At 40.5% G+C, this 19,185-nt stretch overlaps 2 protein-coding genes across 4 annotated transcripts; one reads left to right on the top strand and one right to left on the bottom strand.

The window, feature by feature from the left end:
• Positions 1-2,060: 2,060 nt before the first annotated feature.
• smim22 (small integral membrane protein 22) lies at positions 2,061-6,047 on the top strand. 3 transcript variants are annotated; one of them, XM_046033281.1, is made up of 4 exons: positions 2,061-2,208; positions 2,440-2,574; positions 4,694-4,764; positions 5,695-6,047. In XM_046033281.1, exons 2-4 carry the CDS (start codon positions 2,448-2,450, stop codon positions 5,740-5,742), a joined length of 246 nt encoding a protein of 81 aa, XP_045889237.1. In that variant the 5' UTR covers positions 2,061-2,208; positions 2,440-2,447; the 3' UTR covers positions 5,743-6,047. The 3 variants fall into 3 exon arrangements, with proteins under 3 accessions (XP_045889237.1, XP_045889248.1, XP_045889242.1); XM_046033292.1 differs by having other exon boundaries at positions 2,079-2,208; positions 2,444-2,574; XM_046033286.1 differs by having other exon boundaries at positions 2,094-2,208; positions 2,371-2,574.
• A 2,696-nt stretch (positions 6,048-8,743) lies between these two features.
• Positions 8,744-17,984, bottom strand: rogdi (rogdi atypical leucine zipper). Its single transcript, XM_046030578.1, has 11 exons — positions 17,784-17,984; positions 15,739-15,810; positions 15,485-15,567; positions 15,131-15,185; positions 14,945-15,025; positions 13,931-14,026; positions 13,707-13,805; positions 11,709-11,822; positions 11,572-11,621; positions 11,178-11,304; positions 8,744-10,476 (listed from the first exon to the last, which is right to left on the bottom strand). The coding sequence occupies exons 1-11, from the start codon at positions 17,856-17,858 to the stop codon at positions 10,435-10,437; spliced, it is 894 nt and encodes a 297-aa protein (XP_045886534.1). The 5' UTR covers positions 17,859-17,984; the 3' UTR covers positions 8,744-10,434.
• Positions 17,985-19,185: the final 1,201 nt, after the last annotated feature.

The raw sequence follows: 19,185 nt of genomic DNA, 5'->3' as shown, positions 1-19,185 counted from the left end.
ACTAGTAAAAAGTTCAGAATTCATTCAGAAATCCAGAATCTATGATGTCTCGTACCTCAGGGAAAAGTCTGTGACCTGAGGCTTCAAGCTTCCACATCACACTAAGCTGTACACTGAACCATGATTGGCTCCCAGCTAGCTGTGATGTCATAAAACCCCGCTGGCCGACAGCAGATCATGAATACAGTCTCACACATAAAGTACATCATTCTGCACAGCGAAGCTCAAACATCACAGCAAGTTGGACATTCTACCCGAAATGTACATTATCTGTCCTGGAGTTGTTACAGTACATAAAACTTGCATAATCCAAAAATGTCTAAAAACTGACTGGATGGTTGATTTCTGTGAGTTGTTCTTTAAAGGAATATGTTATTCATTAGGGTCTCAGATATTTTTTTATTTATTAAAAATACTTTTGAAAACTACAAATCCTGAAAATTGGACTGTCCTCACAGCTCCATCTTTCATAGTTTTGTTTTGATAAAAACAGTAAAACACAGGGCCTGACCGCCTTGTGACACGACCTGACAAATGAATGACATTGTTCCTTTCATTACCTTTCTGATAAATAACATGTATTAAACGCGGGCCATAGTAAAACATTATTTGAATAAATAGACATTACACTATAAATTTGAAGCTTTTTATGCTCATAGACAAACGTTTTGAATTATATTTAGTCCAGAATACAAGAGCCACTGTCACTGGCTGAACATAACTAAATTAGTCTAATGTTACATTAACATTAAAATCACTATAAGAAATTAAAATAGGAATGTTTACCAATACTTAATTAAAGAACACAAACATATCTTGTCCTGCATGTCAGTCCTGTCACATTAAATATTTTGATAAAAAATGTCATATTTGAGATAATATTGATTTTTTTTTTTTAACTGTGTAGATGAAGGTGGTGGAATATACCCATGTTTTTGTAAAATATCCTATGTTAAAGTGCCTGCGGTTATTCTGGACTTTCCATTCACTACATTCGACCAAAAAGTTGCTTATATTTCTCATAGAAATTACAATACCATGTTAGATACAATCAGGGACATGTAATCAATAAGAAAATACTATTTGTTTCAAACTAATTCATTAGAAAACCATTCTAAAGTATACAAATTTGTCTGTGACAGGGCCTGACAATTTAGGTGTGAAACGCTTTTAAAAATGTATTTTATTCAAAAATAAAAACATGCTGAGATGGCATGATATGCGTTTCCCGTAGTTTAAAGTGTCTCCCATATTACTCAATGTTCAGATTAAAGAATAAGATCTATTTTTCTCCAAGGTATTTAGAAGTTAAGCAAAATGCAATTTTGAGTGAAGGGGACTTTACTGATACAAGTAACTAAGAAATCCACACATACACAATCCACCTGGTTTGATTTACCCTTTAACTGATTTCAATTTGTCTTTGTTTTATTCTTTCAAAGAACAAAAAAAGGCACTGATTTACATTAGTGGTAAGTGGTTATATAATCTGTGCTAGAATAAATAAATAAGATGTGATATAGTGATATATTATTATTATAATATATTACACAATATATGTCACATAAGATACAAGTACAAGTACAGAGCATAATGTTTTTGTGCCCCCACTAAGTTATCAAACGGGCCATTTCCTGTGTTTTTGGCTGTATTAAAGGGAGACTAAAGGGCAGAGTAACCATCTGACATGTTGTTTTTTTTGTGGTTTGGGGCAACTTAGCAGGCTGTGTGTAGATAAATTAGGTGTTATTTACAGGTTTTGATTCAGTTTTTTCTGGCACTTGTGTATTGAGTAGCATTCACATTAAATGACAGCTCATTATACAACCCTGTGTAAAGTCAGTCCAAATTATGTGAAGGTAAATCAGAATTTTGACTTACTATGAGTATTTTTTTTTTAAATCCATAACTTCTCATCTGTTTATTTCTTTACCTGGTGGAAATGGTCTTCCATACAAAGTAACAGAACAGGAACATGTTACCTGTCAGCAGGTACAAGAACACACTTTTCTAGAAGGTTATATTCGTTCCTCTCCATCAGTCTGCGTTCGTCCTATGAAAACAGAGGTGGGATCATGACACAGGAGTAGGCTGTTTGATTTACATGCACACAGGTAGGATCCATCCAGCGCGTCACTGGAACCAGGTGCGTCAGGTAGACTTTCGTACCCGGAAGGAAATAGACTAAAAACAAGCGACTCTTTACAGGTAAGTTACCTGCAGCTCCGAACAACGTTAAAATAAAACACTACAGTTTTAAACATAGCGTTTTGGATTGTTGTGTGTTAAAATGTTAATTCTTTTGTCACATTTGGAACACTTGTGCGTGAACGAAGGCCGAAACTATGATGTAATGATTTCGCCTAGCAGCCAACACAAAAGGAAGAGCGTTGAGTTATCTGGCGAATAGCAAGATCCAGAAAATATGTGTTTGTGAAGGCAGAGTCATGGGGAGCAACCTGCAGGAGCAGTTCAGCGACCAGTTCAACGATGTGGTTTCCAGACTGCAGTCCAAGCAGTTGTTCCAGTCTGACTGGGACATCGCCTCTTTTGCAATCTTCTTCATCTTCATCGGTGAGTAAAGTGGAAGGAAATTCTGTAATGAATAACTTCTAAGCATCAGGGCTCAGATTCATAAACCTTTTTTTTTAATGAAGACAGATGCAAAGCAGAGCGTTTAGATTTTAAGATTCCCCACAACCTCTTCAGCCTCAGTACAAATCGTGGATGGTCTGGAGGAATCCAAATGAGAATCCTTTCAATCCAAAATATTTTTTCTGAGATCATACAGATTTTATTTACATGAAGGTGAAGTCGGTGTTCACCAGAACAATATTCTGTATTTCCTGTGGTCCACAAGACAAACAAAGACATTACAGACAGTTCACATTACTGTCTCAAAATGTCCCCTCTTTGTCTTTGTCACTGGATGCATGTCTTTCTTTGAGACATTCCTCCAGTGACCCAGCGGGGGGTGTCAGATATCTGCTGCAGCTGACTGAATGGTATTCATCAAATCTCCTAAAAGAGTTTTACAAAAAGTCCTGATTCACGTTTCACACAGCACCACAGAATAACACTCATGGAAAATATGAATAAAAGACTCCTATACTAAAGACAAATGTCTCCTACTGTAGAACTGCCCGTTTGGCCACAACATTTCATCTAGCTCACATGTGATAGGTGGCCTTACAGTACACAAAACAACCCTCCACTAAATGTCTGTGCTGTGATGTCCACATGAGCAGCATGGAGGCCCTGTCGTCCTCCCTATGTCTCTGCCTTTGTGTCCACATCCCCCTCTGACCAAACCCTCACATGCAGTCTACTTTCACATGTTCCTTCTGTATGAGCAGCCTGCCAGCTCCATAACTGCATCACTGATTATGCCGTAAGCAACAGAGGAAAACTGTAACATCAGCCTGCACAGATGTTATTTTAATAATCCTCATGTCCCACTTTGTACCAAAAGGTAACAAAGTATTAATGTTATTTGGAAGCATTGATTTAAAGCAGGGGGCAGACAGCAGGGCTGTTGTAACCTTTGCGACTATATTGGATGGTTTTCAAGTCAAGCCAGCACTGCAGCATGTGGTCACTACTGTAGAGTCACTGTTTTACAACATGTTGCACTTTCTAGGAAATGGAAATGTTTTTTCCTCATGGATGTGTCTGGGATGTGTTTAGGTCCCCATGTCGTGAAAAGGAACGCCATACACTGTCATCATTTTGACTCGGGGTAGCCCAAAGGTTCCTTCAATCCCTGGCTCCTCTAGAGAGAGTTTCGAAGGGTCCTTGAGCAAAACACTGAACCCCCCCCAACTGTTCCTGATGGCACCTCAGTGAATAAATGTGTGTGAATGGGTGAATGCTGGCAGGCGTTGTAAAGCGCTGTGAGTGGGGGGGAAGACAAGAAAAGCGCTATATTAATGCAGTCCATTTCCTGTATCCAGATAACCGTCTCAGGATTGTCTCAGGCAAGAGACATTACTGTAATTAATACTGCTTACATTAGTGGATAAAGGGGTACTACTGAATATGCTGTCAAAAACCTGACTTCTGTAGTGTCACACTGACAAAACATATAAGAAGGAGTCCAAGCACAGTAAAATACCCAATGTACCAAATGTAGGAAATGTACAGGTCACTCAGCATCAGGAAACCCGCCTGAGTCCAGGTTCTGCTCGAGGTTCCTGACTGTTAAAAAGGAGTTTTTTCTTACCACTATCGCCAAGTGCTTGTTCATTGCGGGAACTGTCTTTTTTGCAACCTGTCCAAGCGAGCCCTGTCATACAGTATGCTAGAAAACAGCTTTTGCACATTGGGTGGCTTTTCAAGGGACTCCAATAGTTCATATATAGCTTCCGTGGACGAATTTCCTCCTCCCCCCTATTTGTTTCACTGGTATGCAGTGTTGCATTATCTCATAAGTGCAAAACTCCAGATGCCCATTCCTCAACAGTACCCTCCACTGAAATCTTCTGTTTGACTACTTATTTCTTAAAATGTTTCCATTGCAAAAAAATGGAATACCATTATACCTTTAAATAGCATTATGAGACCCTGCATCATTATTTACCAATTTTAAAAAGGGCTGGGCAATATGTAAAAATGATTTTTGCTCCTGAGTGAAAGTTGAAGAAACCAGACACAATAAAGCTCTAAACTCTGTGTGCTCTCTCACTGTTGTTAGGTATGGTTCTGCTGCTGGTCATCCTGGTCCTCATCCGCTGTTGCTGCTGCTGCTGCTGTGATGATGAGAAGGTAAACACGCATACAGGAGAGAACTGAAGGGACACACACACCGCTGTTGTAGTGAGGACGGGAAAGCTGAACACTCAGAGCTCAGATGCCGTCTCCTATTTCAAGTTCTAAAGGCTGATGTTTGGGCACACTGCCTTCTTCAGAATGAAAACCAACAGTCACCTGACTGACATTTAGACTATTCTAACTAGGACAGGTGTTTCAAATCAGAGATCTGTATCACTCCCTATTTACTCTCTCCCATTTTATTTGTATATCTCTATTCTGAGTGTCCACTATATAGTGCCTCAATGGAGAAAAAGTAGTGTCACTACTGTTTGCTAACAATGCCCCAATGTGTTGTATTTTTATGGATTGAGTTTGAAGAAACGGCCCAGTGTTTAACAGAGGGTGTGATTTCAGACGCAGCCATAAAGAGACCATTCATAACCAAGGAAACGTGTCCACAGATCATAGAACCAACCAGCCAAAGTAGGGAAATACAAAATATTTTAGTTTTATTCAATTTGGTAGTGAGTACACAAAATACAAATCTGTATCTGAGCTCAACATACAGTGTTTAAATGGAAAGTTTGACATTCTTGGGAAATACTTTATTCACTTTCTTGATGAGGGCTAGTTTAGAAGATAATACCACTCGTGTGGTAAGTTTAGTATAAAGACAGAGGGAAAACCACTAGCCTGGCTCTGAATCCACGTCCTTACCACACTGGCAAGTCAACCTCATTCCCTATGTAGCAAAGACAGGACCATTCCGACACGTATTCCTGCCATTCTCGGTGCAGACATGTAACCACCTTAGAGAAAACCAAGTGATCCTGTTATGTAGTGAAATGACCTGAAACTGAGCGGAGGTCATTTAGGACTGTGTTCTGCTAACACCGGCAGTGTCATATCAAAGAAAATGATCCCTTTATGCTTCATCCACAGCCTCGGAGACAGAAGGTCGGCATAGAGAACATGGCTCTGGAGCCCTGACAGCTGAACTGCACTGATCCACGTACAGTGAAGGATGATGAAGCTAGACACAGAGCCTTATAGTTTCACCCCTGTGCCAAAGCAGAAGTTTTAATTTTACTTGTCTGTAAACAACACATGCTCTTGTTCAAAAATCACTGCTATGGGGGCTTTATTGCTAGGATACCACAGAGCAGCTGGAAACACTGAGCGCCTCTGTAGATTAGAATGTCCCTTCTTCTTATTTTGTTTGTTGAAAGCATGTTAACATTTCAATGAGATGGTTTTACTTGGTAATAAATAAAAATAAAGTACTTAAAATGTAAGCTTGGCTCTGTTGATGTATTGGTGTATCCCATCTCATCATGCAGACACAAAAACATTTATGGAGGACAAAGTGCACCAGCTTATGAAGGCATAAATAATTAAACAGGAAATGAATGTTTTTGTGATGTTCTGAGGACAGCAGGAAGGTTTACAGGCCCCGTAAACTGCTGCCCTGCTCTCTGTGGGCTAAAAACAGCTCAGTCACTGCTTTTATCATTAATCTTTCACTCTTGTGAAACCCAGAGTAGCATTTGTTTCTGAATGAATATTACTGAGGATTTCCGCAACAAAATCCCTCCTTTGACACATCATCAGCATGTTTCTGTGCAGAGAGCTCCGTGATATGCCAGTTCTTCTTGCACACTGTCCTGGAGAAATGCATCCTGAATTCAGTAGTATTGATGCAGACCTAAGGTATACAGTACTGTGCTTTAGAAGAATTGATGCTGTGTTGAACGCTAAGGGTGGTCACAGCAGATTAGATTTGTCTTCTGTTTACTCAATTTGCATTTGATATTTGATAAATACAATCTATTATATATATATTTTTGAAAGCATTCTTACTTTACAGCATTTTTTTTATAAAATGTGTAAAATATATAAATAAACTAACAATGTGATGAATAATTGAAGAAATGATTCACTCACTATTCTCAAATGTATTTTTCAGGACTGAATTTTATTGAATATTATTTTGATTTCAAAAGAGCAAGGGAAACATGCAGCAGCGTGAACATTGTTAGACATTTTTATTTGCATATTGAAAGTATCCTGATTGTGACGAGTCAGCACAAGCTCTGATACAGCTCTGTACTGACATGTTGCTCCTTTAAAATGGCCTTTACCCAGAATTCCTGTCAAGACAGCTTTGTGCAACTGATGAATTTACACATGTAGTCTAGTAGTTTTAACTCTGACGAGTAGTTTGCAGTAATTAAGTACATTTACTCAAGGACTTTACTGACTGACAGTTTTGAAGTACTTGTACTTCACGTATTTACTTAACTTTAGTATTTTAATTTGTCTACTCGACCACATTTCAGTAAAAAATATACTTTTACTGCCCATTTATTTTACAGCTCTAGTTACTCCAATAGTTACTTTGCACATTAAAATGTTAATTTAAAACATAGATACGATGCATGGTTATAGATTACATTTGTATATAATATAAAAAAATAATGTAGTTAAAAGGATCTCTGCCTTGACTAGCTAGGTACAAGCATTTAATGCTGCTTACACATTTATCAATATTCACTATATAAAAAATAATAATAATACACTGCTCAAAGAAATTAAGAGAACACTCAAATCACACATCAGATCTTGATAAACGAAATAGTTGAAAGACCAAAATCTTTGCTGCGCGTTGTAAAATTCATTGAGAACAAAATGACGATCAATAGAAACCAAAATCACCGACTGACTGAGGGCTGGAAAAATCTAAATCCCTGTAAAAAAAAAATGAACTCACAGCAACTCATAATTTGACCCAGGAGTGTGTATGGCCCCCACATCTGCACGCTCCTGATGAGACAGAGGATGGTGTCCTCCCAGACCTGGATGAAGGGATCAGTGAACTCCGCGACAGTCTGTGGCACAACTTGGTGGCGTCGGACTGATGGAGTCTGTTTTCTGACAGTTTGGTCAGAAACATGCACACCAGTAGCCTGCATGAGGTCATTTTGTAGGGCTCAGGCAGTGCTTATCTGTGCCTCCTCACACAAAGCAGAGAACAACTGTCTGTGGCCACCGCCTGCCAAACCATTCCTTTTTTGGAGTTTGTCTTGCTGTTGCCTCTCCAGTGCACCTGTTGTCACTTTCATTTGCACCAAACAGTTGACACTGATTCACAATCGCTTATGCTTCCTAACTGTAGGCTACAGATTGATATCCCTGAAGTTTAACTGACATGTCAAACTGTGATTTTGTGTTTTTTAGCAGTGTATATATTTACATCTATATTCATTCAGAGATTGGGAGAGAGAGGGATAACAATCTCTATCGAGATATACAATATATTTCAGTCACTGGGGAAATCTGCTGAATAATGAGTATTAGTACTTCTAGTATATTTTGCTGATAATACTTCTGTACTAAGATTTTGAATGCAATGTAATGGAGTGCTTTTAGTCAAGTCAAGCCAGAGTAAAAGTCTGAGACAGATTATGGAGGTAAGCATTTTAAACCCCTTTACCATGTGAGAAATAAGACTTCTCTTCATTGGGAACAAGAGTGAGAATGCTTTAATGTCACGTCTGTGGGGAAAGTAAAGATAATTGGTAAAAAGAACCAAAAGAAGAGTAATGCTCCATATTTGTATAGCGCCTTTCTAGTCTTTTTGACCACTCAAAGCGCTTTTTCACATTCATACACTGAGCCTAAGTGCTCAAACAGAAACTAACATTCACACACATTCATACACTGGTGGAATAGCCACCAGGAGCAGTTCGGGGTTCAGCATCTTGCCCAAGGACACTTCGACTCGCAGCCTGGAGGAGCCGGGGATTGAACCGCCAACCTTTCGATTAACCCAATCAAAAGAAGAGATTTTGAACACTGAACAATAAAACACAGTTGGCAGAAATGCATCTGAATAGTGGAGACAAACTATAGTTTTAAATGAGACATCTTTATATCTAGCGTTACTGCAGCAGGCAGCAAAGGTCCTCAGGGAGAGTTCAACATGGACAGCTTATCGTTGAGAATATTTTTATTGCACAGATATAAATAATTTCCACATTTTAGATTGACAAACAATTAACAAAATAGATTATACAATAACACTTAGTGAAGTCATTTGTTCATGATTGGATTAGTGTTTGGTTCACAGGGAATGTGCAAAAAGTGTCAAATAAATATAAACATGGACAAACACTTGAAATCAAAGATTACATCAAAAGACGAGACAAGTAGCTTATCATTTAGACATATGTGTAGTAACAAACAGGGAATGTGTTGTCATTTCCACCAAATGGGGCAATGAACGAAAACCAAACAAACAAAAACTGTCCCAGCTCCAACGTCCTCTAAACTCTAATTCCACGTTAATGTCATGTTAATTTTACCGTAATAATTACCTGCTTGTTCATGTCGTAATTATGGCTGGGAACTAATTTTTGATGATGTATAATACAGCATAGCACACCCTAATCTGCCACCTTGAGTTGCATTGTTGGTAATGTATTAGGTGGAGAGGGACGAAGAATGTGTGGAATAAGAGACGATTTTTCTGGTTCTGTTGCTTCGACTGTGGCCCCTTCTTTTAAACTGCCCATCAGGAATCTGACAGTGTTACAGGAGTGCTCCTCTGAAGTGCACGAGTTCAGCACGGTGTGAGGTTTCCAAACGTGTGAGGAGTGGGACAGCACTTTGTGACATCGCGTTAACTGGATAAGGTGATCTTGGATGTTGTTTTGTTTTATTTACTTTTGTTTCACACTTCTACTGTCATCTCACTGTTAACTGGCTTTTGTTAGACCCTCCTTCAGAGTAAATGCCAACTTCTTTCAAACTCCACACTTGCATTTTCTAACCCAAACCCAAATTAAGGGGGTTCCCAAACCTGCGTTGTTCAGTTCAGACTCGTTTTCCCTCTTGGTACGATTGATTTGCGCAGATCTAAACAAAGCAATTGTACTGGAGTGCGGACCAAAACAACCCCACCAGGACTGTTTAGAGGAAGTGGTCCAAGTCCAGACAGAAATTAATTCTGAAGCAGGTCGTTTGAAGTGGGAACGTGATCTGACCCAACTACAAGTTGTACTCTGCAAGGTTTAGCTAAACGTCTCCCGTACCAACATTACTCGTGAGATATTTTGTCAGACTTGACAAAGCTGCTCCAGGGCTACAGAAGACATAATACACTGGCTTAATAGTGCTAACCATGAATACAACATTGACTGTGACATGTAACGTTGGTGGAGGTGAGAAACAAAGTAGGGCAATATTGTGAGGGACTGCAAAAAAACTCACTGTGACCTCTTAGTGCTGCTTGGTCTTCCAACCTTTAGTGCACAAAGTAGTGTTCCAACAAAGACAGTTTAGAAGATAACTTTGGAACAAGAACCAGATAAATACTCAGTACGTACCGAGGTGCTTGAACATAAGAAAAAATAATTCTACAATAATTCAGCAACAATCACATTCATTCAGTCAGAGGTTCAAATCAGTGCTGTGGGATGCAACATCAGAGAAAAGTCAGTCAGCTGGACTAACACAAGTGGGAATGGCAAACAGTGATATCAGTCTCCTTGAACTAATCATGCAACACTGAATGACTGGATGATGCGTACACACAAAAAGAAAAGCCTTCCCAGGATGTCCCTTACACTGTGTGGTTATACTTGGGCCTGAGCGGTCTCTGGAAGATGGACAGGAGACGGACTAGAAAGGTCTGTAGTTCCAGAAACTGGAGAAGACAGATATCTGCGGGGATGGGAGGACAGACGAGCTTAGTTAGTATACACAGTTACAATTATCTCCCAACCAACCTGTCACAGCTTCAATAAACCTGCCATGCACTGTATTTCAGGCCACCAGTAGCCTTCACACAGTCACTCAGTCAGTAGCAATTTACATGCGCTAACATAACATCTGGAAAATAGGTCTGGCATCGGGCCAAATTTTTTTCAAGCCATTACATGGCGGGCCAGAACAAAGTCAAATTATTTAAAATCCTTGCACACTTATGTGCACGTTTAGCTCAGTCGGTATAGTGCGGGACTCTTAATAGGAAGGTTTTAAGATCAATTCCTCCTAACTGCAGATATTTTTTTCTCCCTTATTAAACAAACTGATTATAAGGACACTTCTGCACATGCTCACAATAAAGCATGTGCTGCAGTGTGTGTGTGCGTTCCAGTGTTTGATCCGCATTCCTAAACCTACCGCTTATTTTCATTTCCGTGAGGAAATTCAAGAGAATCCAATCACACGCTTACTGACGGCTTTTTCGGAGGTGTGTCAAGCAAGCCAAAGACTCTTTTGAATGTCGTTCAGAACTTTTCAAAGTAAAAGCTCTCAATAAACTTGTCATAGAGCATTGCTGCAAAAAATGTCCTCGCGCTTTTATTTTGGAAGCACAATTGCTTTAAAATGTGTGGTCACCTTCCACGAGAAACACCCACCTTGTCCTTGAGCTGCTGACAGAGCTGCAGGGAGATGGTGAAGAATACCAGCGTGTCATTAAGCCAAGGCACCACACACTCCACCTTGTGAACGTGGCTCACCTCAAACCGGTTGTTGTTGAGCTCGCTGTGGATGAAAGTGTTCACAGCAAACAGCAGAGACAGATTAAAGATACACTCGCTGAATGTGGTGTAGTGCCTAAAAGAATTCCAGGATTTCCAGACTGATTTCCAAACTGGCCTGGAAAGCCAGGGGAGTATTTCTCAACTTAAGTATTATCAGTAACTATCGGTTTCTTTCCATTTATTATAAATCACTTCTTTTTAATGTATTGATTGTATGTATTATTAAGTGATCATGCTACAGAAAGAAAAGACATGAAGCAGGACTTACAACATCGCTCCAGGGTTATGCAACACCGAGCTTCCCGCTGGCTTGAAATTCTACCAAGAAGAGAGACAAAGCATGAAAACAGCAGTCCCATGATGCCGTGCGTAGCTTCATATAGTGTGGCAGTCACAAGTTCTGACCTTAGTGGTGTTGGCAGGCAGCACATGGAGCTGGTACACAGTCAGACACAGTTTACTTAAGTTGATGTAAAAGTTCACCATCACATCCCCAGGCATGGGAGGAGTGAACATTTTCTGGCGGTGGAAGGACACAAACAGACAGGGTCAACAGAGGAAGAGGAGGAGTTCGGAGGCAGTGCGAGGCTTCATGCTGCACAAACTCCCATTTCGTCTTTAGGTGTGTGATGTAGCTGGCTCCTAACATTCCACTCAGATGTGGAGAGCCAGACCTGTGCATGAGCAGGTCTGGCTCTCCGTCTGCGTTCCAGTTCATCCCAAAGGTGTTGGATGGGCTGTGTGGAGGCTAGTCATGTTTTTCCACTTTTTTAATCTTTGCTTATTGCTTGTTAATTATAATTTTACATCTCCAGGCTCATAAAAAAGAGTATCCAAATGAAACTATGTCAGTCAAGGTTGGGAACCAGTGGTCTAAGATATCATGGTATACTGGAGCATTAACACAACATTATGTAAGAACTAGTATTTTTTCAGCTTAGAACCCTAAAGCTTCAGAGTGCAATTCACTCTCTCACCACTATAGTTCCAAGATGATTTACAGCATCCCAAACCAGGACTCTGACCTGAAATAAAGTTTTTGTACAGTAATCAGTAAGGCCACGCCCCCAGAAACTCCAGCAGGGTCTACGGTTTTTCCAACATAATTCATTTTGTTCACTGTTGTGTTGATGTGAAGGATGCATCATTAGTGTGTGTGTGTGTGTGTTTGTGTGTGTGTTTGTGTGTCATGTTTTTCAATTTCAATTCAATTTTATTTATATAGCGCCAAATCACAACAACAGTTATCTCACAGAGCTTTTCATAAAAGAGCAGGTCTAGACCGTACTCTATGATGCTATTTACAGAAGCCCAACAGTTCCCACCAAGAGCAGCACTAGGCGATAGAGGCAAGGAAAAACTTCCTTTAAGAGGCAGAAACCTCGAGCAGAACCATGGCTCAGGATGGGCGGCCATCTGCCTCCACCGGTTGGGGGGCAGCTTACACAATATACACGCAGAGGTACAGACAGTAAAGGTGATCCCAGCGGGGATTACCTGAATACACACTAACCGAAGGGGACTTGTGTCACCGTGGGGACAAAAATCGTGACGCGGTCACAGACGCCTGTAAAGGTGTAGCAGCAACACCGTGGCGAGCTCACCTGCAATTGCTGAGCCATCTGTCAGAACATTTGGCAGTTATAGCTCCCGCTCAACAAAATCACGACTGGTCCACAATGGCGGAACGAGCTTCCTATCAACATAAAGACTGCTGCTCTTCTGTTCAGACTGCACCTTGGCCCATTAAAAAACTAAAATAAACACTTTCTCCATCTCTTATTTCTAAATGCAGCACTTAAAGCAGTTCAGCATACTTGATGAAGCTGATGTTCTTGATGATTCTCGCTATTTTTGGATGGTATCCCACATGGTTAAAATTCATTTATTCTAAGTCACTTTGCATAAAAGCATCAGCTAACGTTTGTTGCTAGATGCAGCGGCTGGTAGCTCCTTCAAACTTTGCTACATTTTTGTTTTAATATTTTTATGTATATAAATGATTGTATAGGCCTGTATCGTTTCATTTTGTGTTACCCTATTCTAATATAAATGTAATACAACATTGACTGTGACATGTAACATTGGTGGATATCAGAAACAAAGTAGGGCAATATTGTGAGGGACTGCAAAAAAAAAATATTGACCTCTTAGCCTGAGGTTCAAATCAGTGCTGTGGGATGCAACATCAGAGAAAAGTCAGTCAGCTGGACTAACACAACTGGGAATGGCAAACAGTGATATCAGTTGGGCTTTGACTGTCTCCTTGAACTAATCAGACAGATAGGAGGAGGCGGAGCAGGCCTCAAACATGCATCATCAGTCATGCTCTGGCCCTTAGTGTGTGAGAGCAGTGTGTGTGTGTGTGTGTGTGTGTAATGTGTACTGTCTTATGTCCTGTACCATCAGACCGCTGGTGGCCAGTTCAGGAAGCGTCATGGAGGCCGGGGTGGTGAGGCGGTTTCGTGCTCGCGTCAGTTGGAGCATCACTGCATCCATGAGCTGCGGCAGTCACAGAAACATGAAGCTAGTGTAACTGACACAGTAAAAGATTGGAAAGGCATCCATATTCAGCTCCGTAGGGACTGGAGCAGGATGTGGTTTCCATGAGGAAATGGAGGACAGACCTTATTGACCTCAGCCCCTGTCTTGAAGTGGTAGCTCTCATCATGGCTGCTCAGCAGCTGGAGAGCCTGGCTCACATGGTTCCTGGCATCCTGGATCTGATAGATGAATGGAAACATTTTGTATTTAAAGCCAAGATAATAAAGTATGTCAGAGTGTTTTAGACATCAGCTGTAAAAAATACATGGTGAAATGTGCCAAAAGGTGGATGAGCATTCTTATGGAAGCCTATCTGCAGTGAGCATCAGGCTGTGCTGTCGTAAATATACTGAGCTCTCTGACAGGTGACAACATTGTCTAGCCCTGACCTAACATACCTTTAAACCCTACTCTCAGCTTAACAAAGAGCAGACACTCTTAATCAGGCCTGATCTACATTGCATGTGCTTAGGCTAAGCTGCATAGGCTGTATAACCCCAGACTGTATGTTACCATATAAAATAATAAGTAATGATTACACTGCATCGTAGCCTATTTACATACTACATTTGAGATACCTCCAGATGAAGTCAGCCAACCTCTGAACACATGAGTGCTATGTGCCGGCTGAGATGCCTAACCTGACAAGTGATCCATGCGTGTATAGTAGGGCTGGGCGATATGGCCAAAAATGTTATCACGCCAAAAAAAAAAATTCATCATTCGATACTGATAATTATCATGATAAATGTTAAATCATTACTTCAGTCAAAGAAACCAGATGGCTAATTGAACATTTAAAATTTTTTATATTTATAATCGGGAAAAATTGTATTGCGATAATTATTGTTATCATTTATCGCCCAGCCCTATAGTTTATAGTTAATACGCACATGGTTAAGACCACCACTGATGGAAAGATTCATTTTAATGTAGTTTCACACTGTCTCACTCAAATTGTCCATTGTAGTGGACAAAACGATGGAAAAACTTCTTATGAGAGAAATAAAGTGAGATTATTCTCAGAGCTAACAGCCAAACAGAAGTGTTTTTCTCTGTGTTGTTTCCTGGTAGTGTCGCACTCGGACATACTGTACCTGCTGCAGCTTCCACTGCTTGTCCTCCCTGAACTGAAAGTGCAGCGCCTGGCTGCTCTTTGCAACCTTCAGGTTTATGTCCTTGTAAAGAAAAGCAAATCATTAACAAGGAACACGTCAGCTTAAATCAATGTTTCTTTTTCACATAAGGGGAATACATTCTCAATGAGAACCAGCCAAACTCACAGCCTGAGTCAGAGTCTCTCCCTGCAGAGTCAGCACCCCCTTGACTTGATCTATGCTGCAAAACAACACATCACATTTTTATTTCAACATCACCAGAGGAACAATAGGAAGGACAAACGAGGCTTTAGAGTGTTTGAAGCACGGCACCTCATCTGAAGCATTACAACATGAAGGAAACGACCAACACATTCATTCTGTGTCTGTTTCACCCACCCAGCCACTTCCTCCACAGGGAGACGTTGTTGTGTAAGATGTACTTATTTCACTCAAGAACCATTGTATTGCATTCATTATGGCCATAGTAACTGTACACCATAAAGAGTTAAACTTTCAAACAAAATGCAGAGGTATTACGTTGAGCTGCCGAGGATGAAGTTTTCCTGTTTGAGCTGACTCTCGAGGCCCGGTGACGGCATGGAGAAACGTCTCGATGCCTCCTGTGGATGGCAGAGAAAACCTTCTGTCAGAACCAAATCTTAATCAGTGTTGTGAAGTAACTGCCTGCAGATGATGAATGATGCAGATGCAAAACAGATCTTCATGCGTAAAATTGGTGGAATGGCCCTCAGCCATACATCCAGCTATGTATATGAACACTTAAAGTTTACCTTCAGGACATCCTGGAGCTGCTTAAGGACAGCATGCACTTCTTCTTTAAGCAGCCAGTTGAATTCCTCCTCCTAGCAAAGAGAACAAATAACACTTTAACTCCTACACAGTTATTAAAAAACAAAATGGAGGTGGAATGTCAATGGATGCCTCCACAATCTCAAAATTATTTTCCTGAGGTGAAAGAAGAGTCTTCAGGCTCTCCATCAACGAAGACATAAAGAGACAGCTGAGGACTACAAGTTCAGTCAGTTAGTGGACTATGCTTGGAACACCCTGCACAAGAAGACTCAGAGCCGACTGTACTTTCCGAGGTGGTTCTGGTTGCAATAGCACGCTCCACATGTTCTAGCATTCAGGAAGACTTCCTGATGAGCTTGCGGGTGGAACTAGATTCTCTGGTGTTGTTGTCAGAGAGAACAGAGTATCATGGACGACACCTCTCACCCCCTTCATGTCCGTCTTGGTGAATTACAGATTAGCTTCAGCTAAAGACTAGGGTTAGGTATAGAGAACCGGTTCTAATTTGGAACGGTTACCAAATTTCCAAGAACCGTGGATTGGTTATGACACATGCATTTCGATTCTGTTTATCGGTTCCTAACTTTTAGCAATTTTTAGTCCATAAAAGTTGCACTTATCTGCCAAGATCATTTGTTACACAGTACATCAACAAAGCATGAAGAAAAGAGTACTTCTGTTTCCGTTCCTGGACCATGGTGGGCCACAGTAAACACTCCAAAGTTTGGCTTAGCTTCACTAAATAAGAGAACAACATCGTGTGGTGCTCACCCAGGTACACTGACGCCCCAAATACAGCTAACGCTAAAAGTAGCAACATCTCAAGCTGAGGTGCAAAACACAGGTGAGCCTCACTTTTTATACTGAAGGGAAACAACGATGTCTACAAATGATTCCAATATATATATATTTCTTAGATACGAGTCCCCGGAAACGCCCCCCTAGTACAGAGACTCCTTTCACTTCAGCCATGATGGGGAAGATGAGCAAGGAGGAAGAGCAGTGACATTTGTGGTGAAGGGGCTGGGATCAGAACAGATGTTCAGTAAGAACTGGATTCGATAAGTAGAATCGGAATCGATAAAATTGAAACGTTGTTTCCCAACCCTACTACAAAAGGACCCCAGCAAGGTGTTCCCACTGCTGGACACTGACACAGAGATTCTAAGTATGCACGGTTCTCTCTCAAAGTCAAACTCAACCCCTTACAGTAAACTTCTAGTATTATTCCATTGCTGTCAACCCTGTTTTGTGCATTTTCCCTTCATACTTGTAGAGCTTGTAAACAGTAGCAAAAATAGTCAACAGATGCACTTTTCTGAACATTTTTTTCATAGCTTGCACTTTCAGGCATGTCAGTCATTTGTACTTTGCACCTCTTTTTGTTCTACACCCAGGTGCAGTTTAATACAACAACCCTGCAATAAAGTTTTTTTGTTTAAGAGGTATTTTCAGGGCAATGCGATCCAATTTAACAGCGATGTTCCGACTGTAAACGACTTTGGAACACTAATGACCATTTTCAGAAGCATCTGTCTTCATGCGGGTTCCAGCTCCGGACAGCCACTGCTCGTTGCAGAAAATGAATAGATGAATGGATAGTTCGCATTTCATGTTACTGAATTTAACATTACACTATAGTTTCGTGTGATTTGCAGCAAATACAGAGCAGTGACAGTCAATACAGAAGACAGTTTTCAAGTAAACGCTTGCCGAGAAACTGAGTTCACTTAGTTTCCAGTTACATGTCATGTTCGGCTATATGATTATTTTCAGGGTGACGACGTGTTTCTCTGGTGTTATCACACACACACACACACACACACACAGTCAACATCACCAAGGGGGGACGTGGGTGCGTCTAGCGCGGATGCTACTGTCCTTGTCGGCTAACAGCAGCCACCTCACTTTTCAAATAGCAAGTCCGAATGTCGACACACGCTAATGTAACCGAAGGGTCAGTCAGCAAACCGTTAGCCCCACAGTGTCCCTGCCTACACGCAGAGCAAACAGAACAGCGTACCAGCACGGCTCTCTCCACCTGACTGGCAGCGGACATCTTGGGCAGCTCGGACAGAGACCTCTGCGGGTTGAGCATTTTGCGCAGCAGACAGAAGCAAACCCTCGACCACCAGCTTGAAACACTGTCCTCTCCTTGGAATGAAGATGTCTCACGACGTTAAGTTACGCACTAGCGGAGGGTATGTTCCCTTCAAATGCTGTCGGAAATAATGCGACCGCTCAAATGCGTGATTCCCATTCAGCGGCAAAGACAAATGAAAGAATGACCAAAGACGAGTTCCGACAAGTAAATACGAGACTGGGCGTGTAGATGTGGAAGGTAAGTTGTTTTCAGCTACATGTGGTTTAGTCTTTCATCTTAACATTCATTATTTTGTACATGCAAACCCTCCTCTTCATTCAGCCAATGGGCCACAAAGCAGTCGCGCGCTGCTTCTCATCTTAAAAACATTTAAAAACAAATCCAAGCCAGCATAAATATGCTGACTGATGTTTTGTTACTAATCCCGACCAGCACACTATAATGAGGGGTATATTCATTGCGGACTTTACGTGAACCCCTGAATGCCGCATTAGGCTGGTCACACATTCATTATTAAAGTGGCCCCACCCACTAGTCCTTATTTGGGAATAACTTCCGCAGCGAGCTCGGGTCATGGAAAACGTAAGGACACGCGTTTTGGAGTTTGGTCGTGAATCTGGACTTTGTACATTTTGCATCCGCAGAGGGCCCGATTTTAATACATCCACTATGATGCCTGTACAAATAATGAATCAACAGGTAAACACATGCATCTACAGTGGTTGTTAGGCTTTAGAGCACTCAAGAAAGTCTCAGCATCTTTCAGTCCTGTTTTCTAAACAGACTGACAAAGATTTACTGTATTTCCCAATAAAAGACAACCGAGTAAGACTGTTTAAAAGAAGGCAGGACTTCACTGGAGGTGAACAGTCTGTTGTTCCCCACTGCAGTAACCCTGGTCATGGTTGATGAACTCTCAGCTGTTACAGACCTGAAGTTAATGTAATTTTTCAAGTTATTATTTTGATATTTTAGTAATTGTTGTGTTTTTAAATCTCACTTTGATACTGATTTTTTTAGTTGTTTTTAAAATTAAATTATTTATTTTCATGGTCTATTAATATACATACACATTTACAGTTTTATCTATTTATTTGAATTTTTAATATATTTGAATTTTTTTTTAACACGCTTACTGTTTTATTTTCATTTTCTAACACAGAAACATACGCTTATTGTTTTAATTACTTACTTTTAATATTTATTTTTACAGAATTTTATATTTTATATATTTTTCATTATTTTATTCATTAACACACAAACAACTTTTACTGTTTTATTTCCTTATTTAATGAAGTGTATGAAATTAATTGTTCTTATG

Source organism: Micropterus dolomieu, linkage group LG02 (assembly GCF_021292245.1).
Source record: "Micropterus dolomieu isolate WLL.071019.BEF.003 ecotype Adirondacks linkage group LG02, ASM2129224v1, whole genome shotgun sequence".
In the NCBI taxonomy this organism is placed as follows: Eukaryota; Metazoa; Chordata; class Actinopteri; order Centrarchiformes; family Centrarchidae; genus Micropterus; species Micropterus dolomieu.
The sequence above is the reverse complement of the archived record's forward strand: the minus strand, read 5'-3'. Positions and strand labels throughout refer to the sequence as shown.